The sequence below is a fragment of the Ictalurus punctatus genome, chromosome 20 (assembly GCF_001660625.3).
Source record: "Ictalurus punctatus breed USDA103 chromosome 20, Coco_2.0, whole genome shotgun sequence".
Taxonomy (NCBI): domain Eukaryota; kingdom Metazoa; phylum Chordata; class Actinopteri; order Siluriformes; family Ictaluridae; genus Ictalurus; species Ictalurus punctatus.
In genome coordinates this window covers 10,579,230-10,606,810 of record NC_030435.2, presented here as the reverse complement: position 1 = coordinate 10,606,810, position 27,581 = coordinate 10,579,230, and the positions used below count along the sequence as shown (strand labels likewise).

At 41.1% G+C, this 27,581-nt stretch overlaps 1 protein-coding gene across 5 annotated transcripts in view; it reads right to left on the bottom strand.

Moving 5' to 3' along the window:
- The window catches only part of LOC108280422 (neuropilin-1a), a 132,989-nt gene that overhangs the window by 65,234 nt on the left and 40,174 nt on the right, over nt 1–27,581 (bottom strand). For all 5 annotated transcript variants that reach the window (XM_017495375.3, XM_053673507.1, XM_047162618.2 and 2 more), the window contains 2 exons: nt 11,327–11,490; nt 1,944–2,099 (listed from right to left, as the gene is read on the bottom strand). In XM_017495375.3, coding sequence (XP_017350864.1) covers nt 1,944–2,099; nt 11,327–11,490 — 320 coding nt within the window. The remainder of the gene's footprint in view (nt 1–1,943; nt 2,100–11,326; nt 11,491–27,581) is intronic.

Below are 27,581 nucleotides of genomic sequence, written 5' to 3'. Positions count from 1 at the left end.
GAGGTACAAACAGCAGTATCAAGGAATAATCCAAAAGCACAAAATGAGGGAATAGAACAAAAACAAAAAGTGGCTCGGTAGCATTCAGGTGGCAAAACACTGAAACAATATTTTGCACTGTACAAGGCACAAACTAGGTAAAATGCAGGGACGTGCAGAGAGTTCCTCTGGGGCAGGGGCTCAAATGTCAAAAAGGGCTATATCACCAAAGAGCTAATTTTACTACTTTAACTACTTTACTAATTTTAATTTAACTACATATTCTTATCACCCTGGTAGACCCTGTAAATAGACTGTGTGTGGCCACAGTAATGAATATGACAATGACACTCCTAATATAACCTACTGGTATTTTATTTTTACATTCACAGAAATAATTCCAATAAAACGGCATATTTTAGTAAAGAGATGAAGAATCTTTAAAAGAAAATTTAAACATTATGAACTAAAAAAAACTACAGCAGTACAATCCACAACTGTAGTGACATACCCACTGTATGTCACTTTCTGTAAAGTCAATAAAACTATTAATGTCACAATTAAACTTACATTTGACAGCAGCACTCTGATTTCCATAATACTGCAGCACTGCTTGCTGAATTGACTTTTTATTTAAAAAAAAAGATAAATTGAGATTATAATGATCTTATATCACAATTTTTTCATATCACTTAGGTTACAGGACTAAATTTACCCTATTAGTTAATAAGTTACTATGTGTATAGAGTATAACATTTATAATACGTATATATATATATATATATATATATATATATATATATATATATATATATATATATATATATACACACACACACACACACATGTGCGCACACACACACACACACACACACACAGTGGGGGAAATATGTATTGAAAGCGTCAACATTTTTTTCAGTAAGTATATTTCCAGTGAGGTTATTCACATGAAATTTGCACCAGACATCAGTATTAACTCAAGAAATCTGCAAATATAAAGAATTCACACTATAATATATATATATATATATATATATATATATATATATATATATATATATATATATATATATATATATATATATATATATGAAAACAAAAACACACATGGTAACGTAAACAAAGTCCTATCAACCCAGAAGTGTGCAGTGTCGTGCTTTGCTCCGGCACTCAGCCAAGGGGAAAATACCGGTCCTGAGAAGGTTGTGATTTTACTACTGGTGTCATTGAAGTTCATTGAATTTTTTTACATATGATCGTGAAATGTTTTTGCACATTTAAGCTTGCTTGTTGGTTTTGTAGATGGAACCATTTAATGAGACATATATATTATGTGATATTTTGTCAGGTATTTTCCCCTTGGCTGAGTGCCGGAGCGAAGCACGACAGTCTTTGCCACACAGTCCTCGTGCACATCGCCACACATCGGCGCCATGACACTCTAATGATATTGGGATGGCTGCTGGTGTACAAGAATAGGTAAGATTCCTGTAATATTGAAATGTGTGTACACTGTTTATCTGTCTTTTGTAATTCTGTCGATGTACAGGAATAGGTAAGATTCCTGTAAGATTGAAATGTGTGTACATTGTTTATCTGTCTTTTGTAATGCCTTGTAATCATTATATTGTTTAAAATTTAAACTGTTTGTAAAGCCAGAATAGTGTATGGGTGATGTTCTCATAATTCAAACACATGAGCTTGAACACTTCACTCTACACATTAAAATGTGCACTGTCATTTAAAACATGTATGCACATCTCCATGTAAAACACTGATAACATGATGTCAAGTCATGTGGATATAATGTCACAGTTCACATCTTAACATAATTACAACAGGCTATACATTTTCAAACAGGTCATTGGTTGTTTAAACAGCGTTTAAATTCTAATAATAGCTGGACTGACATCACACATACCCGTCATCACCAAGAAGTATTCATTTCTTCAACTTTCTCATACCTTGTGCTTGGTTGCATCTTTCACCATGATCCAGTCCTCCCCATTGGTGCTGATGCTGACTTTGTAGGTCTTAACATAGTATGCTTTCTTAGTTTCCTTAGAAATGGCTCCTTGTATTCCTATAGCTGAAACATACCTCAGGAAGCCCAGATCTACCTGAGAGAAAGACAGAAATAGAAAAAGATGCTTGAAATGTATGTACACTGTTTATCTATCTTTTGTAAATTAAATTTTTATTTGTATACCACTTTTAACAATAGATATTGTCACACGGGAGCTTTATAGAAATCTGGATTTTAAATCCCCTCTTCACTGAGAGTATGAATGTTGTAGGCCCTGCTGAACTTCTTCACCCATTTCAGCAACTAGTCAAAAATATTAATTTTTTGCATATTACCAACATGCGATATAATAAAGGGGTCAGGACTTGTTACAGTTTATTCCAGTGGTTCTCAACAGTGGGGGTTAGGGTTAGAGCGTCTGCTCTGTTCAGTGAGTGTCTGAGAGCTGGAAATTTAACATGGCTAATGAGACACCACCTTTGATTTACATCTATCTTTGCATCTGAATTGTATCTAACAGATTATATATTAGGTTATATACAGATAGATTTTATACAGAAAAGATAATCATTATTCCTGGTCTCCTCCAATATGCGGGGGGGGGGGGGGGGGGGGGGTCATGCCACATGTTAGGGGAGGCTTTAGTTACAAAAGGTTGAGAACCTCTGGTGTATACTGTATATTCTGTTCGGATTTGACACTTTTTTTTAAAACTTAGTTTAACTACGATGGCCATCATTGTGTCATGGCACACAAAAAATTTTGGTTTACAGAAATCTCAACATCACATTCTTGTTCTTAGACTTAGAACTTAAGTCCAAATGTAATGCTCAAGATTGCCAACACAGTTCCACCTTTAGGGCCAATTAATAATGGGAAGGATTTGAGTTTCGGTCTTATATTTTTTAGGGGGTACCTAGGTAAATATAGTGTACATGCAGAGCATTTCAGGTTTGAGACTTCTCTTTTTTATGGGGGTGACAATGTGCAATTTTTAAAAATAATTCCCCTCATTTTCAGGTTGAATATCTCTGGCTTTTAATTTTAAAAGCAGTAAGTTAGGAGTAAGGAGTCACTTACTGCTTTTATCACAAGAGAAACAACATCACAGCTCTGTTTATGACACTGTTCATTTGTAAAACATCAAACTGTACACTGTAATATTTCCATATTTGGATAAAATTTATTCACGCATACCAACTGTACACCTGCACCAACCTGGTAGATGAGGGTTCTTCAAATCAAACCCTCAAGGTCCACTGTCCTGCAGAGTTTAGCTACAACCCTAATCAAACCTAGAGAAGTTAACCAAGGTCTTAAAGATTACTAGAAAATTATAGGCAGATAAGTTTGAAGACTGGAGCTCTGCAAATTTGAAGAACCCTGTGAAGGATCATGCTTCACTGTTGCCAGTATAGAGCTCATTGATAAGCATAAGATATTGTATGTCAATCAAACATAATTAAAACTGACAAAATTGGTCAGTTTTTGTTCCAAGAAGCTAGGACCCTCCTGGGGTCTCTGTAAACAGCTGTATAACCAAAATTTGATGTGTACCATGAGACAAAGATGGTTGTCTTAGTTAAACCAAGTAAAATAAAAATAATTTTAATAAATTATGTTTTTGCAATGCCAATATATAAAGGTAATCAATCAAAAAAATTAGGAAAATTAAAAATTCGAACTGGATTTACCCCTAACTGAAAGAGGTGCAGTTTCTTATGTAGAAGATTTTGTGCCAGAAATGCAATACGCAGATGCACCAAACCACAGCACACTGCACCACACCAAAAAGCAAAAACATCATTGCTTTGTTCTTACATAGCAAAGGGTTTCCTTTTTAAGAATAAAACACTGGATGCCTGTCGGAAGTGAATATTATCCACCATTAAAAGCAAGTCACATCATTGCACTGCATTTGTTATTCGACGTATGTGAAATACAGTGAAGAAAAACATTATTGCTTTTCATTAGTGACAGAGAGAAAACTTTTTTTTATGTCACTTTTTCTTCTCAGTGACAAACGTTCAGCAGGAGTGTTACGGAACAAGACTGGGACAGGAAGTAAGTGCAGGATCAAAAGTCTTTATTGACACACTAAAGTCAATGTCAAAGGAAACGGGAAACGGGGTATAAACTAGTTTTGTGGCATGAAACACGGAACTTAGAACAAGACTTAGAAACAATACCGCATAGCACAATTATACAGCAACCCATCTTAAACCTATACTCATCTATTGTTTAACTCTGGCATGAAACAAGAAACTAAACATGGAAATCAGAAGAATTCCACCATCCAGCAGGCGAGGGGAGAATATAAAAGGGCGATATTCCACTCGCAGAGGAGAGAGAAGGATCTCCGAGCATGTGTGCAATTCTCTGGTGTGTTTTAGATGATTTTTTTTTTGCAACACGTGCATGTCCGCTAATCGCTGTTGTGTGTTTTCTGGTTTCAGACGAATCCAACGCGAGTGAAGGCTCCGCCCGCTGGCTGTAACCGCAGATGGCTGAGACCCTCACCACCCGATCGCACTTCAACACACACACACACACACGCACCCACACGCGTGCACCCACACTCCCCTCACCGACCATCTTGAATAAAGATCCCTCCATAAACAACACTAAAATGGCCTCCTGTGTGTCTGTGCTCCGCCCACCGCGGGCTAAATTCCCTACACTGGTGGAGGATGTGGGAATTGAGCGCAGACACACACACACTTAAATACTTAAAAGGAAAAAAAAAACACACGTTAAAAAAAAATAAAAATAAGAATAAATCAATAATTTCAGTGGAGAGAGAGACAGCTACAGCGTCCCATGGAGACTAGCCTCCAGCAGCAGGCCACAACACAGCAGCTCGCCCAAAGCCTGCGAGTTGCTACCTGAGATCTGCTGGCCCTGAGAGCGGCCCCGCCGTTCCAGGACCCTGGCCAAGAAGCCCAGCACCTTCTCCCCCGCCTGACCCCAGAAGATGACATCGAGACCTACCTCAAGACCTTCGAATGGGTTGCCCACCAAGAGGGCTGGAGCATGGAAGCCTGGCTGTGCATTATTGTCCCGTTGCTCTCTGGAGAAGCCAGCACCACATACTACGCCCTTTCTCCAGAGGATGCGGCGGACTATGGAGAGGTAAAAAAAAAGAGATCTTGGCATGGTATGGCAGAACTTCCTACCAAGCGACAGCGGACTGCCATTGGTGGAGCTACCAGCCGGGGGCCCAGCCCCGTGGTCAAATGAACACCCTCCTGTGCTTCACCAAATGGTGACTCCACCCTGACCAATGCACCGCCACCAAGGTGGCAGAAAAGGTGGCCATGGACCAGTTCCTGAGAGCTCTGCTGCCCTCAGAGCAGATTCAACAGGCCGACAGCCAGCTCACAGGAAACAAAGATCGCTCCTCCCACGACTGCCGCAGTGGCGTTGAAGAGACAGCTCCTCTTCGGCACCACCAATGTTTTGGATGACCAGAGAGCACGTGGCTGCGGGGCGGGGCTGCCGACACCCGCATGGTGCACCACGCAGAAGAATTCCACCATCCAGCAGGCGAGGGGAGAATATAAAAGGTCAATAATCCACTCGCAGAGGAGAGAGAAGGATCTCCGAGCACGTGCGTAATTCTTAGGCGTTTTTTTTTTGCAATGCGTGCATGTCTGTTAATCGTTGTTGTGTGTTTTCTGGTTTCAGATGAATCCAACGGGAGTGAAGGCTCCGCCCCCTGGCTGTAGCTGCAGACGGCTGAGACCCTCACCATCCAATCGCACTTCAACACACACACACACCCACACAAACAACACTAAAACGGCCTCCTGTGTGTCTGTGTTCCGCCCACCATGGGCTAAATTCCCTACACCGTCTATACATTAACTAGACCCGAGGAGCAAAACATGAAAACAAACATGTAACCTACAATACTGCGCGAAGTGCTCAGCAACACGAGGGCTTTAAATAACTAAAGACATTTACCTTAAATGCCTACAGCTGGTAACAATTGAACACACACCTTCGCACCTCCGCCAATAACTAAACAGGGAGGGGACAGAACAAGAACCAAAACAAGTGCACATGTCCATTGTAAACAAAGTCCTATCAATCACTGCGCACTTAAAACACGTGCACGCGCGCATGCATGACATGCATGTTGCCGCTGCAGTTCCATCTGCCAGCGAGATCGTGACAGAACCGTCCTCCAATGGAGGTCCTGGTCCTCTGTGTAACCTGTCCTTCGCTGCATCAGGAAACAGGGCGTCCTCCGCCGGGCAGCAGACAAGCGGAACACCACCCCCAGTGGGGCTGGGGCACTGGGCGACGTCCACCGCGGGGCTGGAGCTTGGGGCGACATCCTCAGCGGGGCTGGAACGCTGTGCAACGTCCTCTGTGGTTCTGGAGCTCGGAGAGACGTCCACCACGGGGCTGTAGCTCGGAGAGATGTCCTCTGTGGGGCAGGATAACGGGACAGCTTCCTTGGTGGGACAGGACAGCAGGACGGCTTCCTCAGCAGCTGAGACCTCCCCACGGGTCTCTGGCTGGAGCTCTAAGGTCACCAGGTTGACCTCAGGTGGGAGCTCCGAGGTCGCCATGTTGACCTCGGGCGGGAGCTCCAGAGCTGATACCTCCCCGTAGGTCTCAAGCTGGAGCTCTGAGGTTGCCGTGTTGACCTTGGGCTGGAGCTCCAAAGTTGACACCTCCCCATAGGTCTCCAGCTGGTGCTCTGAGGTCGCCTGGTTGACCTCAGGCGGGAGCTCCGAGGTTGCCATGTTGACCTCAGGCTGGAGCTCTGGAGCTGAGACCTCCCCGTAGGTCTCTAGCCGGGAGCTCTGAGGTCCCCTGGTTGACCTCAGGCGGGAGCTCTGAGGTCGCCAAGTTGACCTCAGGCTGGAGCTCCGGAGCTGAGACCTCCCCGTAGGTCTCCAGCTGGAGCTCTGAGGTCGCCATGTTGACCTCAGGCGGAACTCCGAGGTCGCCATGTTGACCTCAGGTGGAAGCTCCGAGGTCGCCAGGTTGACATCGGGCTGGAGCTCCGGAGCTGAGACATCCCTGTAGGTCTCAAGATGGAGCTCTGAAGGTGCAGTTACCCCCTTTGCGTGCATATAGTAGTGGGTGAACGGCAGGGCAGGTTTGCCTGCCAGACTGACCCCCCCAAAAGATGTTCTAGGTCGGTCTTTGACTCCGGACTACTGAACCGCATCATGAATTCTCTCATGAACTGTGCTACACTATCAAGGCTCCTACATTCTTTAGCCAATACGAGCTGCACCCACTGACAAGCCGCTCCAAAGAGCCGGGACCACATGAACTGGAGCCATTGCTTATCCTCTGGTTTGGGGTCTAATAGGCTGGAGAAATAGAACTGACAATCCACAAGGAAATATTCCGGGTAGCCGAAAAATCCGTCAAATGGATCAGGAAGCTCCGTGATTGTCCACTGTGGAAATTGAATTGAGTCCAAAGCGGGGACGGTTGGCATAGACTTCCAGGCTCTATGTTTTCTCCGTTCTCCTACTACTCCCATGGATTTAGGCACAGTATTCTGTTATGAAACAAGACTGGGACAGGGAGTAATTACAGGATCAAAAGTCTTTATTGACACACTAAAGTCAACGTCAAAGGAAACGGGAAACAGGGTCAAAACATGAACTAGATTTGAGGCATGAAACACGAAACTTAGAACAAGAATTAGAAACAATATCACGTAGCACAATTATACAGCAACCCGTCTTAAACCTATACTCATCTTTCGTTTCACTCTGGCATGAAACAAGAAACTAGACATGGAAATCATTTTACTAAGGCTATGGCATGAAACACGAAACCAGAGCAGAACATGGAAACATTACCGCGTGGCACCATTACACCAATCCGTCTATACATTAACTAGACCCGAGGTGCGAAATATGAAAACAAACATGTAACCTACAATACTGCATGAAGTACGCAGCAATGCGAGGGCTTTAAATAACTAAAGACATTTACCTTAAATGCCTACGACTGGTTACAATTGAACACATAACCTCCGTCAATAACTAAACAGGGAGGGGACAGAACAGAAACCAAAACAAGTGCACATGTCCATTGTAAACAAAGTCCTATCGCCCATGCGCACTTAAAGCACGTGCATGTGCGCTCTCTGTGCATTTGTCGCCGCAGTGCCATCTACCAGCAAGATTGTGACAAGGGGATTGTTTTTTTGTTTTTTTTTAAAGAATTAAACACTGACTTTGGTCTTTTCTTCACACTTCCTGTCACTAAGTGCAAGGTTGAATGTTTATTTTCCCTAATGGGTTGGATTAAATATGAACTATGAAAGAAGATGCAACGTTTTATCACTGAGTTAAATGATTTTGTTGATGAGTTTGCAAGGAGAAAAGCAAGAAAATTAAGACAAAATCTTACTCAAAATCTTGCTTCCTAATTCATGCCTCAACTGCTATAATTCTTTGTGCTAACTTTTTTGTATAGGGACAATTAAATTTACTTGTTTATAGTGTTAATTGCATTAATTTCCAATAATTACACTGTTTTGATGCTGTCCATGTCTAGATTTCTAATGTGGGGCCCTCTGAGACAAATGGAGATCCTTCTATTGATGCAGCATGTTGTATAAGTCACTGATTGAGATTGTCTTGGCAAAAGCAGTATTTATCTCTCTCTAGATTTGGTTTCAGTCCAGATCTTTTCAATATTGGACTGACCAGTTCTAGCTTGTCATAATAAAAGCACCCCGATTTATACAGCAAACATTAATCACCCTACACAAGCCTTAAAGAGTACTAACAAGAAAACAATGGCAGGATGTACATGAACTCACCATGAACAAGTGGCCTGCAGACAAACAAAAAGAGCTCTTCCTGTTAAAAACAGGATATTGCTCTGTGCATATCTGTAGATGTAGAGGGCAAGAGGAATACACCACTGAGATAGCCTACTAATTGCTGTGTTTTCTTAAGACACAGTTGGAGCCAAAACCAGACTGAGAAACAGGCCCTCAGAGGCCATTTGAAATCCCTCTCAGACAGTTTAGCTAGAAGTAAGCTTTCTTATATCATAGTAACTCTGGATGGACTTCCCGTTTCGTCATGTGCAGCAGTGAAAGACCTAGGACTGATTATTGATTCCAGTCTATCATTTGATGCTCATGTAGATAATATTACTAAGATAGCCTTCTTACATCTCAGAAATATTTCTAAGATAAGAAATATATTGTCACTACATTATGCAGAAATTTTAGTTCATGCTTTCGTTACCTCTTATTGTAATTGCATACTGTCTGGATGTTCCAGCAGGTGTATAAACAAACTCCAGTTAGTCCAGAATGCAACTGCTGGAGTCCTAACTAGAACCAGAAGATACGACCACATCACCCCGATCTTTTCAACACTGAATTGGCTCCCAGTGAAATCACACATTAATGATAAAATACTATTATTAACTTATAAAGCACTAAACGGTCTCACACCACAGTATCTAAGTGACCTTTTGGTTTTCTATGAGCCGCCACGCCTACTTAGATCAAAAGATACGGGCTATTTGAAGCTACAGCAGGGGGAAGAGCTTTCTCTTATAAAGCCCCACAGTTATGGAATGGCCTTCCAATTAATGTTCCGGACTCAGACACAGTCACAGTGTTTAAGTCTAGGCTTAAAACATATTTGTTTACTCAAGCCTACCACGAGTAGACTTTCTGTTACGCTAAGCACAGTCCTAACAATCTCTTCTCTCCCTCTCTCCTTCTGTCGGGCCACACATGATTTTATGGAGATACTAGAGATCTTGATCCTTTGTGCTCTCTGGACCTGCCTGATCCGTTCGGATGCCCTACCTCTGGATGGAGCTCTCATCTACTCCAGTTCCAGATTGTTGGGACTACGGTTGCTCCTAAGGCCAAACAGACTTCACATTAAACCATAATTAACTTTCCTTTACTTTTACACTATCCGTTGTTACCCAAATGAGGATGGGTTCCCTTCTGAATCTAGTTCCTCTCAAGGATTCTTCTTCTTAACATCTTAGGTAGTTTTTCCTTGCCACTGTTGCCACCGGCTTGCTCAATTGGGATAAATTTGCACATTTAAAATCTGTATACCATGTTTATATGTTTCTGTAAAGCTGCATTGAAACAATGTCCATTGTAAAAAGCGCTGTACAAATAAAATTGAATTGAATTGATAGTTTAGAGTCAGATTGTGCATGCTAGAGCTACATGGAATTTGTAATGTAATTTGCTGAAGTTAACCAAACTTCTGAAGTTTGGTTTGGCATGTTTTATGCTGCAGAAATAAAACAGGCTGAATATAGTGATCCCCTGAAACAGGTTTTGCTTTAACTATGGGAAAAACAACTAGTCGACGTACTGATCAATTAGTAAAAATGAGTAGTCTTCCCCTAATCCACAGCAGTATCTGCTATTCAATAGACTCCTCAAGAACAGCAATGTATTGCTTAGACTTAACACAGTCAAATCCGGTGTTAGAAAACAAGTGTGAAAAAAACAAGCTGGATATTATTACTGCCCAAACCTAACCCTAAGTGCTCCAGCTTCTCTCTCTCTCTCTCTCTCTCTCTCTCTCTCTCTGTTTGTCTGTCTGTCTGTCTTCTCTCCTGTCCTTTCATCATCCAAGACATTGTTTCTAAGTCATGAATGTGTTCTGCAGATGGATTTGTTTTCATAAATGCGTCAGCCTAGTCTATAAATACATCTTCACCATGGGAGGAAACCCTTCCTACATCTACAGCAATGGAAACCATAACATGTCAAGATAGCATTTGTGAGTAACTCAACTGATTTTATTTCATTACAGTTAAATAATTCCTTGGATGCACTGTTAAATGCAAATGTAAAGCTTAGTAGGCATAAGTAAATTTAGTCCTTTTTAACTCCTTTAGTTTTCCACATACATGCCATTTAGCTTCTTCTACATACCCAGATACACACTTATATTACTATCATTGTGAGGAACTTTCACTGATTAATGTATTACTGTCTATTAAAACCTAACCTTATGTTCAGTACCAAAATGGAAATCTTTCAGCTCTTTTCATTTTTTAATTAAAAGAATTCTTTTATGGGCACTAGCCAAATGTCCACATCATGTGTTCCTTTCATTATGTGGACATTCTGGGGCCATAATGTTGTACACAATATGCACCATCCAACCCCCCTGCACACACAAATGTAGTTCCAATATTTTTTTTTACTTTCAGTTTTAGTAATTCTTTATACCAATGTCCTTTCCTGCTTCGTTTAGTAAACAAGTCCCTTTGACAGTTTGGTGCATCACTGACTGTGCATGTCTTGTCTTGTATGTGAGTGTGTGTTTGTACCTGTATCCATTCCCTGGCAGAATCTTCTGATGGTGTCCAGCCATTATCGTGGTAGTTTAATCGTGAACGGAAAGGAGACCAGCTGGGATTGTACTGAGATGAAGCGGCAATTCTCTCATCACTTATCTCACCAGATTCCATTCCCAAAGGAGACAGGCACACATCTGTAACACAACCACACACACACTCAGTCAGCAATTTTTAGCCTGATGTGTCATCACGAAACAAGTATTTAATCTAGGGAGCTGAGAAGCTCAAGGAATTATTGCACTGTTCTTCACTAAATTTCTTTCACAGAAGATATTTTTACACTTTCACTGGCGGAGAATATTTCCAAATATTTCTAAAATGAATGTAAACTAGGTTAGATCTCAGAAATGTTTGCATAGTAGGTAAACATATTGTAGCAAATCATTATGTGTTTCTTTTTTCCCCATTACTCCCCAATTTGATCAGCAGCCAATTTTCACTCATCACCTCTTCCCTATCATTTAACAGCTACCAACCAGGGAAGGTGAAATTTAACGCTTGGTTCGTCTGAAACCTGTCACACAGCCAACCACTTCTTTTCAAACTGCTGCTCATGCTGCGTCACAGGGCAGCATAACACATTGGAGGAAAGTGCTATCTGCACTCTGAGTGAAAAAGGAGAAAGGGAATGGCTTCCCTCCCACACAAAGAGCAAGACCAGTTATGCTTCCTTGGCTCCCGATTGTGCCATTCAGGAGCCATCAAAGGATTTGTCCAATCAGAGCGCTCATTACTGAGTGGTGTTAATCATGCCCTGTAGCCAGTGAGGGACAAACTGTGAATGCTCTGAGGCAGAATTAATATCACGACTTCCTTAAATAGTGGACTTACAGTACTGTGCATAAGTCTTAGGCACCCGATTTTGTTTAAGTACAAACTATGTTATAGATTTTTATTTTATGACTTCTACATTTTTGAGGTCAGTACAAAAACATTTCCAAACACTAGTTTTCCAGCACAAAATTAAAGGGCCTATAAAGACCTAAAGACATATTGTGCAAAATTCATTTTTAAATGGTGTTTGAACGTAAATCTGTGTCGGCAGAGTGTGTACACAGCCAGTCTACAATGTTAAAAATCCACCCATTCATTTTTTTATATTCCCAATAAATCATAAACAGTGATTCAATATAAGAGTTTTAATTTTTGCCCTAGCGTGACATCACATTGGAACATGTCCCTCCCAAGGACTCTGCCCTATTAGCATAGATCCTCCCCTGTGTGAGCTGCACACAGTGTGCCATGTTTTCTGCACTGGAACAGCTACAGTGATAAGCTAGAGTGATTAGAATAATGTCTCAGCTTCATAAGCTTTGCGAGTATTCTGTTGTTGGCTGTAAGAATGAACATAAGAGTCTTCATCTACTCTTAGCATCAGGGCCACTGAAGATGCAGTGGAGACGTTTTATTTTTGAAGGTAATGTGCCACCAAAAATACCTAAATTCGTATATGTTTGTGCATTAGTTTGTAAATGAGGGTAAATACAAAGCAGGATTTGATAAAATTTGATTCTAAAGCTTTGTGATCAGTACCAGTGATCCAGCTTCATATACAGACCTTTATATTTTGTGAATGCTTGCAAATCGCCTTTCTGAATGAGCTTTGTAGATTCCAAAGCCATTGCGGATAAAGTTACCATTGTCTCTGATTGTATTCACAGAGACCAAAGCTATGTCATCATTTTTATTTTTAACCTGAAAATGCTTATTGTATATGTAATTCATAACTGCACCTTTGTTATGCACAATACAGTAAGGTGACTGTCTTTTTGAAAACTGTGTATGTTTTGGGTGAATCATTTTAGTATCTGAAGCATGTGCTTCAGGATCATTCGCTGTAGTATTTGAAGCACAAGCTGTAAAGGCAGCGCCCTCTTCTGGAAAAGGGGCAGGTTATTTGCATTTAAAGAGACATACACGAAAACAGTGCTTGGCAAACACCACTATTGTTATCTCACATATTATTATATTATTATATTTGCTGCAATATACTGCACAACAGTAAAGTCACAAAGCTTTACTAAGCTAATGATTTATTATCTGGGGCTCACAATTAATTACGAAGGGTCTTAGTAAATGAATGATTATCAATATGATGATATCAACTGGCTGGATCACTATCTATTAACATCCCAAAAATGCAAACTGGTAGAACACTTTCTGTCTATAAACAACTAGTAAAGATACCCTTATTTACATATATTATATTACATAATGTAGTATGTTCAAAGGGTATAAAAAACTTTCAACAAATGAAAAAAGAAATGACTCAAATGAAGAGTGCCCATGGATGAAGTAGTGTCTCTCATGAAAGAACAGATAACTTAGCTAATGGTTTGCCACAGTGGCAGGCAGCCAATCAGAACTGATTTCCCGGAGTTAGCCAATGATATTTGAGTCTACAGTCAAGTCAGTTGGGCCCGCCCACTGCTGACAAAAAAGTTAATGTGTTCGTGCGAGCAGAGCATAGAGATTTTTTCCCTAAAATGAGTGCACAAGTTCTCCCCTTTCCACGCATGAACATCTATTTTCCTGTCGTGATTATTTTTTACTGCGCGCATGAACGTCAATAATGCACACAAGCTCCAATAAAGGCTCACACCAGGGCGTTTTTCACAGCATGTTGAACAGTCTGTTTGTTGATGCGTTTTTGTTTTGTTTTTGCATTCACACCCATGCATTAAATGTGGGCGACACGCTGAATGAAAGTGCAAATTCACTCCCTTACAGTGGATGGCGCTTACTGAAAAGCAGAAATACCCCGGTACACAAGGTGGTGCTGTACAACTTTCCGTTTATGACACCCGCTTATCACTGGAAAGAAGATGAGATCCAGTATTTTCGTCTTTAAGCCATTCACACACTTTTTGCGAACTGGTTAAAGTACGTATGCACTTTTGCTAAATGTAAGGTATTTGGTGATTTGACCACTGCAACAAATACTTCTTTAAAGATAAATCCTTAAAGTTCTCATTTTAAACAGTATACTCTTTTTAAATAAGTAATGATTTGAATTATATCAGAGTCACAGCAATAGCATTCACATACTTATGGGAGGTACCGAAATATTACATTTTTTAATAATTGTTTTTTTGGAGGGAGTGGGTTGTCTATAAGGCAGCTATTGTTATGCCCAAAAATTATAATGATCCTGCAAGTTGATGAAGTGTTAACTATGAATAGTCTTTTTTTGTAGTCAATATGATAATACAATGACGCAATAATGGGGCACTTAGCTATTTGAATAAGTGGTCAAGAATAATTATACGCAAATATATGCCAGGTGCAACATAAATACAATGGTCCATCAATCAGCAGATTATCGTTGAGCAGAGATGTGAAACATTTGCAGGGAAGAGACAAAGAAACAAACAATGCTATTTAGTATAGAAAGCAACACTGAAATAATTAAATGGATCAATTAGAATAAAACCCCAATTCCAAAAAGTTGGGTAAATAAATGTAAATATAAACAGAATGCAATGATTTGCAAATCTCACAAACCATATATTATTCACAATAGAACATAGAAAACATATCAAATATTTAAACTGAGTAAATGTACCATTTTAAGAAAAAAATAAGGTAATTTTGAATGTCATGGCCATAATACATCTCACAAAAGTTGGAACGGAGGCAACAAAAAGCCGGAAAAGTAAGTGTTACTAAAAGGAAACAGCTGGAGGAACATTTTGTAACTAATTAGTTTAATAGACAACAGGTCAGTAACATGATTGGGTAAAAAAAAAAAAAAAGAGTATCTTAGAGAGGCAGAGTCTTTCAGAAATTAAGATGGGCAGAGGTTCACCAATCTGTGAAAAACTGCATCTACAATTTGTGGAACAATTTCAGAGTAATGTTCCTCAATGTAAAATTACAATATGAATATCTAATCATCTACAGTACATAATATCATCCAAGGTTCCGAGAATCTGTAGAAATCTCTGTGCGCAAGAGACAAGGGTGAAAATCAATATTGCTTGCCCGTGATCTTCAGGCCCTCCGGTGGCGCTGCATTAAAAACAGGCATGATTCTGTAATGGAAATCACTGCATGGGCTCAGAAACACCTCCAGAACTCATTGTCTGTGAACACAGTTCACCAGGCCATCCACAAATTCTGGTTAAAGCTATTCTATTTTCTATTGTGAATTGCAAATTATGAGATTTGCAAAATATCGTGTTCTCTTTTAATTTACATTTTACAGAGCATCCCAACTTTTTGGAATTGGGGATGTATATGCTTGCATTTCAGTGTCGTCAAAACAATAGCCACAACATACTCTTACTAAATGAGTCATGAAGTTCTCGTCTTCTTCTTTGTCTTCTTCTTCAGGTATCGCCTGATATGGGCAAGACAGTTTTGTGCTTGAGTGACACAAAGTTATGGTTTTTATGTAACTTCAGCAGCTCCGGGCACATTGGTCAGCCAAAAAAAAACCCTGAGACGTTAAAGAAATTTGCCGCTTTGATGCCATACGTTTTATGCATGGGTGTGTAAACTCCCATTAACAGCCATTGATTTAGACACTGAAATACGTCCCAGTGTAAATACTCCTCGCTTCTCTCACTGATACCCGCAGCAGTTTGGAGTCCCTTGAATCTGTGAATCCAATTTGGCCAACTGTCAAAATCGCGGAAGTCAAAGTTTTCAGGCGAGTATACTGAAAACAGCGTATCCATTCTAAATGTTTACCTTGCAGCCATTCACAGTCTTTTCCCCCTTGCTATTTTATTTTTGTGTTCCTGGTGCTCTCTCACTTATTTCCATGCTGCCCTCTGGTGACCTGAACTACCGCAAAACTTCACATGAAAAAAAGAAAACAAACTAATTAACTCTCTAATTTACACAATGGGTGATAAATCCAACGTCATTATGAGTACGCTGGTTTTGCCAGACAAAGACAGAAAGAAAGTGTTTGAAAAACATTCTGTATGCAAGCACAATGTGATTTATAAGAGGGCTAAATTTAACAAAAGGTGCCAAGAGCCTGGTGAAATGGCAGAAGCATTAAAGTACATAAAGTAGCAGAACTACAGTACTACATTACTACTGTAAGGCTGGTGGCAAGATGTCTGAACCTGGAGAGAACTGGCATTTGAGGAAAAAGAACTCTCATGGGAATTAACACTCGCACTCTCTCCCACAGAATTAGCATCCTCACCTGAGATAGCACATCATGCTGAGTGGAGACTAGAAGATCCTCACTATATTGTTTCTTTCTTCCTCTCTCCCCACACCCTTCTCTTTCTCTGTATTGAGATCACCTTAAAAATTAGCATCTCCATTGGAAATAGCATATCATGCTGAGTGGAGACTCAGGTCCTCACTACATTGTTAACTTCCTCCTCTCTCCTCACACCATTCTCTCTCTGTGATGAGATCACCTTAAACACACCCAAGATCTATATGCATGACATAACATGCTTTAATGTCAATATGATGTTGACTATTCATGTTTGCTATCATGCAAATGGTCTCAGTGCATCTGGAAAATATGGTCTCATTCCATGAACAGCAGTTCAAATAAAAATATTGCATGCCGTTAAAGGCATACCCTCCCAGGGTCCCTCATTCAAATAACCTCCTGTATGTAAATAAGGTACATCCTTCCACAGACATCAAATTATAATCACAAACAACACCATTTGGTGGACCCACAGAGCATCTGGTTATTTAGGGGAGAGCTGGCCAAAGATTCAGGGAATCTGTAGACAGATCTCCCGCACAATTACTGTGTGTACTTTTTCTCTACCAGGTATGTAAGTTTTGACTTTCTTATGTTGTATCATTATGTTTTGAATTTGATTGGTAAGGCAATGCTGAATGTAATTCTTTCTTTTTATTATTAATAGTAGTATTGGATTTGGATGTGTTCATACCTGGTTAAATAAATTATTAGGCTTGATTATATTCTGACTTATTCTGAAATTATTGTCTCTAGTAGATTACGTCAAGTCCTTGTTACCGGAAATCTGTGACCAGGTTAGTACAGGCCAAACCTCTGGATATTGTAATAATTTTTCTAGTTAAGTGTACATAGGCATGGCATGATTATATAAAGCTAATTTTAGCTCAGATATTATTGGTCTCCATCCATCTTCTATACCACTTTATCCTTTTCAGGAGCCTATCCCAGGGAGCATCGGGCACAAGGTGGGGTACAGCCTGGACAGGGTGCCAATCCATCGCAGGGCACACAATCATATACACATTCACACACCCATTCATACACTATGGACACTTTGGACATGCCAATCAGCATCTCTTTGGAATCTCTTTGGACTGGGGAGGAAACCGGAGTACCCGGAGGAATCCCCCGCCGCACGTGGAGAACATGCAAACTCCGCACACACAAGGCCATGGTGGGAATCGAACCCCAACCCTGGAGGTGTGAGGCAAACATGCTAACCACTAAGCCATCCTATATTATTGGTCTGTCTCTGTCAATTTAGTGGTCATGACTTCTGGCTAGAAATAACATTACTATAATTAAGTGTTACTATCTAAGGGGACTAAACAAAGTACTTTTTAGAAAAGGGGCAAGCATGGGCAGCCATCTAAATAGTATTAGTTGATTACCTCTGGCTAATGACCAAGACGGGTAAGTTTGTGATCGTGAGATCCACGTACTCGACCGGCGTGAGACTCTGAACGACATGGAATCCAAATGAACGAGCACAATTTAAAGTAAATAAAAAAATAAACTAAAATTAATCAAATCTAAAATATCAAAAGTGAGGTACAAATAACTAGGAAACAAATACAACATTGAGGTTTTTACAATTGGAGTTAGATTTTATTTAAGAGAGTGTCAAACAGAATTGGAATGACAAATTTAATAATCTAAATGTATTCACATTGTCAAACACACAGAAATCCTTCTACCACATCATTGGATACCGTCGTTTGACCAGTGAGTGGACCCTTACACTACATTACTATGTAACACACTACTACTAGTAGGGCGTTCTCCAAGAGGATAGGATTAGAGACAGATTGGTCGTTGGAATACGAGATGAACTGTCGGAGAGATTACAATTAGACCTGGAGCTCTTTCTCTGCAAACAAAAATAAGACAGAATGAAGAAATAAAAAAGCAGCAGACAAGCTACAATCCACAAATACAATCATTATTCAAATACAATCTGTATTGTGACAAGCTACAATCTGCATTTGTGTTGATCTAGTCAGTCTGCTAGCCTCAAGACCACTTGTTTTGAGATTATGTTCATAAGATTATGGCTTATGCGTTTCTCCTACCAAATCATGCATATGGCTGAAAAAATTTAATTACAGCTGATGTGCTCTCAAGAGCTCGACTCTGAGACAGTCTGGTAGAGGGAGAATTCAAAATGGAGGAAGATGTAAGGGTTTATGTTGACCATGTCATTCAGCAACTGCCTGTAACACCCAGAAAGTTAGCACAAATAAAGAGGCCTCCAGAGGAGGATGAAGTTAGCAGACAGTCGAGTTCTCATGTACACACAAGGTTGGACAGAAAAAAAGCATTCCACCAAACCTGACACTGTTCTGGCAACACAGGCACGACCTGCTTTTGGTGGAGGTTTGCTGATGAAAGGCAAAAAAATTGTGATTCCCCATAATATGCACACTAAATGCTTGGCAAGAGCACAAATTACAGTGTGGTGGCCAGGCAAAGAGAAAGTGAGTAGTTGTGAACGTGTGTCAAAAACAGCCACAGTCCACCAGAGCCTTTGCTGACCACCCCTTTATCTTTATGACCATGGCAGAGGGTGGTGTCAGATGGAACAATTATGTGCTAGTGATAGACTACTATTCACACTACATTGAAGTTGCTTCACTCACTACTACAATGATAGCTGTCATAGAGAGACTCAAAGCAATTTTTGCTCACCATGGAGTCCCTGAGGTTATGGTCACAGATAAATGGGCCAAAGTTTGTGGCATCTGACATTGCAGACATAAAGACTTAAAGACTACTTTACGACTTTCATTATGTGACAAGTAGCCCCCACTATCCGTAAAAGTAATGGGGAAGCAGAACGGGCAGTACAAACTGTTAAATTATTACTGAGGACAAAGGAAGGACCCTCACAAAGCACTCCTGGCCTACAGAGCCACTCCTTTAGCCTCTGAAACTTCAGCAGCACAACTCTTGATGGGACCAAACATCACACTTCCTGTAAGTCCAGCCACACTCAAACCACTTTGGCCAGACCTTAATGCCTTTAAGAAAAAAGACAGAGTTAAAGGACAAACAGACCAAGTGGTACAACAGATGCTACAGAGCACAAACAAAGCCAGCACTTACAAACAGGACAAACAGTCTGGATAAAGAACACATCTCCCACAGGCAGAGTCACTAGCCCTGCTGACACACCACAATATTACATTCTGAAGGGGCCAACTGGCAGAAGATGAGACATAGTCAAGAAACACACAGGACTGTGTTAGAGTGGGGCGTATTGTTAGACTAGGCTCAAGAATGAACCTGTAGAGAGTTAGCAGGATCTGTTATAGTTCATTCAGAGTTTATATCCCTTTCTTGTTGTGTAAATAATAATAACAATGAGGTAATACCTGCTGTGTTTTTTTTCTCAATAGAATGACTGCGCATAAAGAATGAAAGAATATTCGCTAGCAGGCTACTAATGCTCTGCTAACCACTGCATGACATGTAACATATCAAAACGCTCACCTCAGTGAAGAGACTTGTGTTATGGGTATTATATGGATGCCAAGTCTACAAGTACTGGCACCCTATTTATGTAATCAACTCTACAAGTATCTGTCTGTCTGTAGAATAGTGGGCCCTGTTGTGGATAAAAATGACATGAAATAAACATGAGGGAGACTTAGTATGAGTAAAAATGTAATTTTATTGGTAATTCACAGGACGGGTGGGTGCGTAGTCTGGAGGAGATCACTGATTGCTCACTAAAGGACAACATCCTGGGATCCGGGTGTTCTTTGGACAAGCCTGACATTGAATGGACCTATGCTTTGCACCTGTACTATGGCTGGCAAACTACAACAAAGACTGTGTCTTACATGTGACTGAAAAGGGGGGGTGCTGCTGGGGGGGTCCCCGCTCAGGAGAATGGGGCGCTTACAGGGCTGAAGTTTATGTATTGAAAACATTGGATTTGGTGGCACAAGGATTGCCAGGCTGGAGATGCTCTCTTAGTGCGGATCATTGGGAAAATTGCTCTCTCACACATCGATCTTACGTTCATCACACCAGGTCATTTCTATTTTGAAAGAACAGGATATGGGGATATGGGGTTAATCTATGTACCACCCGAACTAAAATTCTTAAACCTGTTAGTATGCCTAACACACCAACTGTAGTGTTGTAGTGGTGTAATTAATTCTGTGGAGCCAGTCACTGAGAACACTCACGATTGCCCAGCCGAAATTCGTATTTCCTTGAGCTTAAAAGTTTTGGGTCTGAAATTTCACAAACATTATGAACACCCTGTTCTGCCCAATTGGCTGAATTGAAGTCTATCACTAAAGAATGCAACCTGGTTAAGGGTAGAATTGTTAAAAAATATAAATATACAGATAAATACTGACGTTTAGGCCCATGGATTGTGTCGTCTGTTTAGAGTTGTTTGAATGCAATGAGGTTCTAGGGAAAAGAAAAAAAAAACAAAAAAAAAACCAACAAAAAAAAAACGTTGGAACGCCACTTATCAAACAAATAGTTCAATTGAATTTTGACTGCACTTCTTGCTGTATGTATTACAGATGCCCATGATCTTAGCCAGTGTGCGAGGGGGAAGGTAGAGGAATGGTCTCTGTACTTGCAGGCAACGGTGGAGGATAATCTAAGTGTGATATTTGTGCTCGAAAATTTCTTCCTTGACCAGGGATAGGTCCCAGATCTGTCATACCATCTCAAGTTAATGTAATTTGTGCTGATACTAAACGTATTTCGGTAGATGCTCTTCCTCTTGCACTAATGACCTATCACATGCAGGCTAACAACAATATGTATCTAACACCGCATGAAATGCTTACGGGTCGACCCATGTCTGTGTCTGTTCCTTATGATGGACTGCCGCTGGAGTAATTGCAGATGAATCAAAAACATATATGAGACCACTAACTATTATGTATGGAGCTATATATTCACAGGAACAGAGCTGAGTGCAATGTTATGTGTGAGGCGTCACCACCTCAACGGGGGGAGGTGTTCACCCGGAGGTGGGAGACCCGGAGCAGCGAGAGAATGCTGACTACGAGAATGCTGACTACAGGGCACTACAGCGGACTAGAACATGCAACCCCTGGAGGATGCTCAATCCTCCAATGACGAGATGGTGGGGAACACGTGAAGGTCCGGTACGAAGCTGCTGTGTACGAAACTGCTGTCAACGGGGGGTCTGCTCAGTCAGTGGCAGACAGGATGAGAAGATGTGAAGATCCATACCCTGGGTGTACGTGCTAGCCTCTCCCCAAAGGGTGGCTCTCTACAGTACGTAAAGTGCTTGAGCTGAAGACAACCAGCATACAGAGAGATACTGCATACAACAGACTGTCAAGTATTGTTATAAAATGTTATAAAATGTTTGTGATATGACGCACTCAGGCATGAGAAAAGTATAATGGTGCTGCCAAGCATAGTGCTGGCAGGGTGGGAATTTTTCCTCGTAGGAGGTTTTTTCGCCCACCCCTGACTGCGAAAGACTGGGGTTTGGTTTTTGAGGGGAAGCAAGAATCTGCAGGTCCCGACAAATACAAAACTGTGGGCTGACAGGCCTAGTTGAGAAAGATAGGGATGTGTAGATCAAGTACTTAGTTACTGTAGTGGCCACTCATACGTACGGCAGTAGTAGTAGTAATGAATGATTAGGGGAACTCAGTTACTCACACTTATAATCGATGTAGGCAAACAAACGTATAATCAAGGTAGTTAGATTCGAAATAAGATATATATATAGTTGAAAGGAGAAGTAAGTTAAGGGTTAAGAGTTATGGCTAGGTACATCTACACATGTCCGGCGCAAAGTGGATGTAGGGGGGTCCTAAGGCCCATTCTCCAGCTGCCAATCTACTATGAGACCCCGGGGCGCACAACACTAGCACGTCTCCCACCAGGTCTACAAAACCTCCTCAGCTCCTATTCTGATCAGTGTTGCGTAGAAGTGGTTAATGTAAGGGACCCATTTGATTATGGGGACGGGCGCGGGGATTATGGCTTCGTTAGAGTAATCCTCCGACAGCTAGCGGGGGACGGCCATGGGGTGCGGCAGAACCAGTTTTTCCACAGATACCTACAGATACTTAGTATGAGTAAAAATGTAATTTTATTGGTAATTCACAGGACGGGTGGGTGCGTAGTCTGGAGGAGAGCGAGAGGGGGAAGAAAATGGGGTGCGTCCTGGGGACATGGGGAAATCAGCGAGGGTGAAGTGAACGGACCACTGAGAGTTGGGCGGACTGGTAGGTGAGAAGAGGGACGAATGGTCGGGGCCCGGATCAGAGAAGACAACATCATCCTCGGACTGGAAGCTGGAGGGGGGTTCTGGTTCTGACTGTGTAGAGGCATCAACACGCACGTTCATGGGGCAGATTCTGTATCGAAGAAGAGGGGGGAACCCCGGATCTCTATTCCTAGGGGGGGTGCTGCGAAGATAGTTAAGTAGCATCATGATATCAGCAGTGAGATGCACAAGCTGGTAATGAGTATCCAGATCCAGATCCAGATCCAGATCCAGGTCCAGTAACGGAGAGAGAAGGGACTGACGACGGGCGGTTTTAGTCAGAGGTGGATAAATTGGAAAAACACTTTAAAGATCTTTATGGGTTGTTAGTCAAAAAGTCGAAAGAAGTGTACGAGCTGAGGAGTGCTAAAACACACACACACACACACACACACACACACACACCCTCGTACAGTCAAGGGCGGGCAAATAGACATAACACACACACACACCATCTCTCTCACACATACTATTATAACTTTATAAGAATAATAAAAAGGAATATTAAGATATTATAAGGGTAATGTCTTATAATAAAAAGTATATATATATATATATATACTTTTTTATAAAAATGCTATTAAGAAGTAGGAAGTACAGTAAACCGGTTTTTCAAGCAGCATATATAATAAGAGATATAGAGTAAATCTGAAAATAAAAACTAGAAATACAGGAAAATATAACTTACTCATGATTCAGATGGTGAAGATTCTCGTCTCGCAAGGAAGGCCTTAATTTTAAGAGAACCATGAAGAGAGCCAGTTATAAGGGTGGCTGGGTCAAACTGCCCCCCCCCCTCGAGATAACGATAAGACCAAGGTCCCTCTAGGTTGTTTAGTCTTGTCCACGGTCTATTCTCTGGGTAAATGAAAACTGAAGTTTCTGATGCCCTAAGGTAACTGAAAATTCTGGTTTCTGATGCCCTAGGTAACTGAAAATTCTGGTTTCTGATCCTCTGAGTAACTAGAAACTCTGTGTTTTTATTTTCTTGGTTATTAGAAATGCCTGGGTTCTGATTTTATGTGTAAATTAAAACCCCTGGTTTCAATTCTATGTGTAAGTGAAATAGCCCTTTTCTGGAACATAAGAGTAAGGTAAATGAGCTCTTTTTTAACCCTATTGGTAGTGAGATTATAGTCTTCTTGAAACATATGGGTTATTTAGTGTGTAAATACAGTATAAATACTGGAGCTTAAGCTCAGGGTATTGGGATCACCTCTGAGAATTCTCATCGGTGTGGATCTCATGTGGTGGAACGGAACAATAAAGCTGGACCCTTGCTTCTTCTCACTCACAGCTGGTGTATTTTTTCTATCTCCAACTGGGCTCAGAGGTAGATGTGAGTATTGGCTTCTAGGTTGAATTTGAAATGTTTTTGGGTAATAGGCTAAATTTGAGCCAACAGCCCCTAGTGGGCAAAGTGGGGGAAAAATACAGGAAAGCCAGGGAAGTCGGTGGATAGCAGTTTATTAAACTTGGTTGAGTGTGTGCGTGACACTAAATCTGGCGACAAGGATCACAGACCTACCAAAGAGTACAATTAAATGCTGATTAGCGTTCGTACGCGCTGGAACACTGAGCCGGAAAACAGGAAAAAGGGCAAAAAAAATAAGAGCAAGACAACAGTATGCTGATGCCGCTGAATTTACCCCCTCTTGCTCCATTCAATATGCACACAAACAACATTGGATCCCGGTGGGCCAAATCGGTGAGCAGTTTCAAACTTTATTTGACAGCTACTGGCATTAAAGATAATGCTCAAAAACGTGCGTTGCTGCTTCATTTGAGCAGTTCAGACATATTTGACACTATAGAAGACACAGGCGATAATATTGAAGACATTCAATATGGAAGACATTGACACAGCAGTGAGGAAATTGTATGAGTATTTTACTCCGCAGAAAAATGTCCCATACGAGAGACATATTTCGGCAAGCTGTGCAAGAGCAAGGTGACTCAGTGGATTAATTTGTAAGCAGATTAAAGCAATTGGCCCTGTCTTGCAATTTTGGTGATCACAAGGAGGATTTTATTTGTGATCAAGTCATTGACAAATGCACTTCTACAACACTTTGCAGAGAAAGATCTCACATTATCTAGCTTGCAAGACATTGCATGAACTATGGAAGCTGCAGCTCAACAAGCTGCAAAAATAGAGAAGCTCACTTGGGATGCAAAGCTGCCACAAAAATAAGACAGAATGAAGAAATAAAAAAGCAGCAGACAATATTATGACAAGCAACAATCCGCATTTGTGTTGATCTAATCAGTCTGCTAGCCTCAAGACCACTTGTTGACCCAATGCAGTTGGGATGAGTGAACCTGTGCAATCAAAACAATGCTCTGTTAAAAAATGTCACAATCAAAATACAAGTTATCTGCCTCTACACAGCAAAGTTCAAGGTCTTCCATTAACATGCCACCATTGTGGCCGCCCTGGACATCTTGCAATAATGTATACCGTTACAAAGGAAAACTGTGGCAAGATAGGCCACTTGCAGCAGTCAACAGACAAAAACAGACTTCAAAAACAGACTTCAAAGTGAATTAAGTGACAAATGAGGCGCCACATGACAAAATGCAATTCTGGTGCACAAAACGGGTGGAGACATCAGGATGTGTGTGGACATGCACAGAGTCAATGAGGCTGTGGTGCGTGAAAGACACCACATTCCCACCATCGATACTGGAGGACATGACTGGAGCCAAAGTGTTCTCCAAACTGGACCTAAAATGGGGCCATCATCAGATTGAACTGAAACTAGAGTCACGTTCATTAACCAAATTTGTCACACACACTGGATTATGGAGGTACAAAAGGCTCATGTTTGGCATTTCTTCAACTCCTGAGACATACCAACACATTATACGACATGTGCTTCAAGGCATAAATGGGGTTCACAACATCTCAGATGACACTATCGTGTTTGGAAAGAATGTGCAGGTGCACAATGTTCACTTATACTAAGTACTACGGCATTTGCAAGAGAAGCAATAGACATGAAATAACGAGAAATGTGTTTTTAGGATGAGTGAGATGGTATTCATGGGCCACGTACTTTCCAAAAATGGAATCGGAGCAGCACATTCCAAATTGAAGGCAGTAACAGATACACAACAGCCCACAAATGCTACAGAAGTCAGGAATTTCCTTGGCCTTGTAAACTACTGTGTGCATTTCATCCCCAATTTGGCTACTCTGGCAGAGTCACTGAGGAGACTCACAAGGTCTTCATGCACCTGGTCATGGAATGAAGAGCAAGAGCTAGAGCAAGAATCCACTTTCAATGCTCTTAAATGTGCACTAGCAAGTTCATCTTCTTCTGAGTGGAAGTGAATGTTCGAGTAACATCATCACGTGTTTGACACAGATTTTTGCCACACACGGATTTCCTGAGATAGTAGTTTCCGACAATGCTGTGCAGTTTACATCCAATGTTTTTAATGCGTTCCTGGCTGTCAATGCAGTTCATCACCATCGTGTTACACCATATTGTCAATAGAACATTGTGTCAGGCCATACGTGCAGCTCATTCTGAAGGTTTTGACTGGTGCACAGAAATATACACCTTTCTACAGGCCTACAGAAACACACCACATTCTGTTACAGGCCACAGCCCTTCTGAGTTACTTGTTCAACCGCCAGCTCCATACGAAATTGCCAGGGGAGCTAGCTATCAGTCTACCTGAAGCGAGTGACATTGCGGTAAGAGGCCGTGATTCTGCTAGAAAGGAAAAGGGTAGATGAGCTGTGGAAAAAAAACCAAACAGGCGAGCTGTGGAAAGTACGATCAAGGAGGGAGATCAGGTGTTGTTCAGACAGCCAAAGAGGAACAATTGTCCACTACATTCAAGCCAGAGCTTTACCATGTGAGGGAATGGAAAGGACAATCAATCATTCTTGAGAAGCATGGAGTGAAAAGCATGCAACATGTTTCTTGTCAAGAAATGGATCCCAACAGAGATGCAGGTAGAGACTAATATCTTGGCTGGTCCGGACAACCTCTCGGAAAGGCAGTGTGAAGAGAACCTGAAAGAGGACAGTCTGTGGCCAGGCCTCAAAAGACCAGGAGACAACCTGTGACATTAAGGGACTATGTTAGTTAGATAGGCAGTTCTCACTATGGAGCAGAATAATCTCCGGCACTGTATCAGTGGCAGGGTAGTCTACCCCTAGCCATCAAGAGTGTTTGACATTTTCTATTATGTTAAGAAGTTTTAAAATAATTGTTAACTCACTAATTGCTAATTTACTGGGTTATTGGTTCATGAGTAGTGTATCAGAAAATTGAATTAGTGATAGTTTTGAACTATAAATAATTTGACAAACTTTACCTGTCTAGTTATTATTATTCTTCTGAGACCAAACATTTTGAATTGCTACGCCTCCAAAAACTTTCAAGCTACATGTGCCAAACCTGGCACAGACGTTCAGCATATTATGCTATGACTTTTCTAGGTGATCGGAATTACATAATTCCGGAAGCACAAAATTAACAAAATTCCCATTGACTTGCATTAAAAAAATACTGACTATTATAACTCCTTGAGCTTCCAAGCTATTTACACCAAACTTGGCATAGTCCTTCAGGCTTTTCAGACTGGTAATGGTCTATTTTTCATAACTGATTGGACTTATCTATCAAACTGTACAAGTACTGGCGCCCTCTCTATCTGTTGATCTAATCAACTCTACAAGTATTGGCTAACTATCAATCTATCTAATCAACAGTGCAAGTACTGGCACC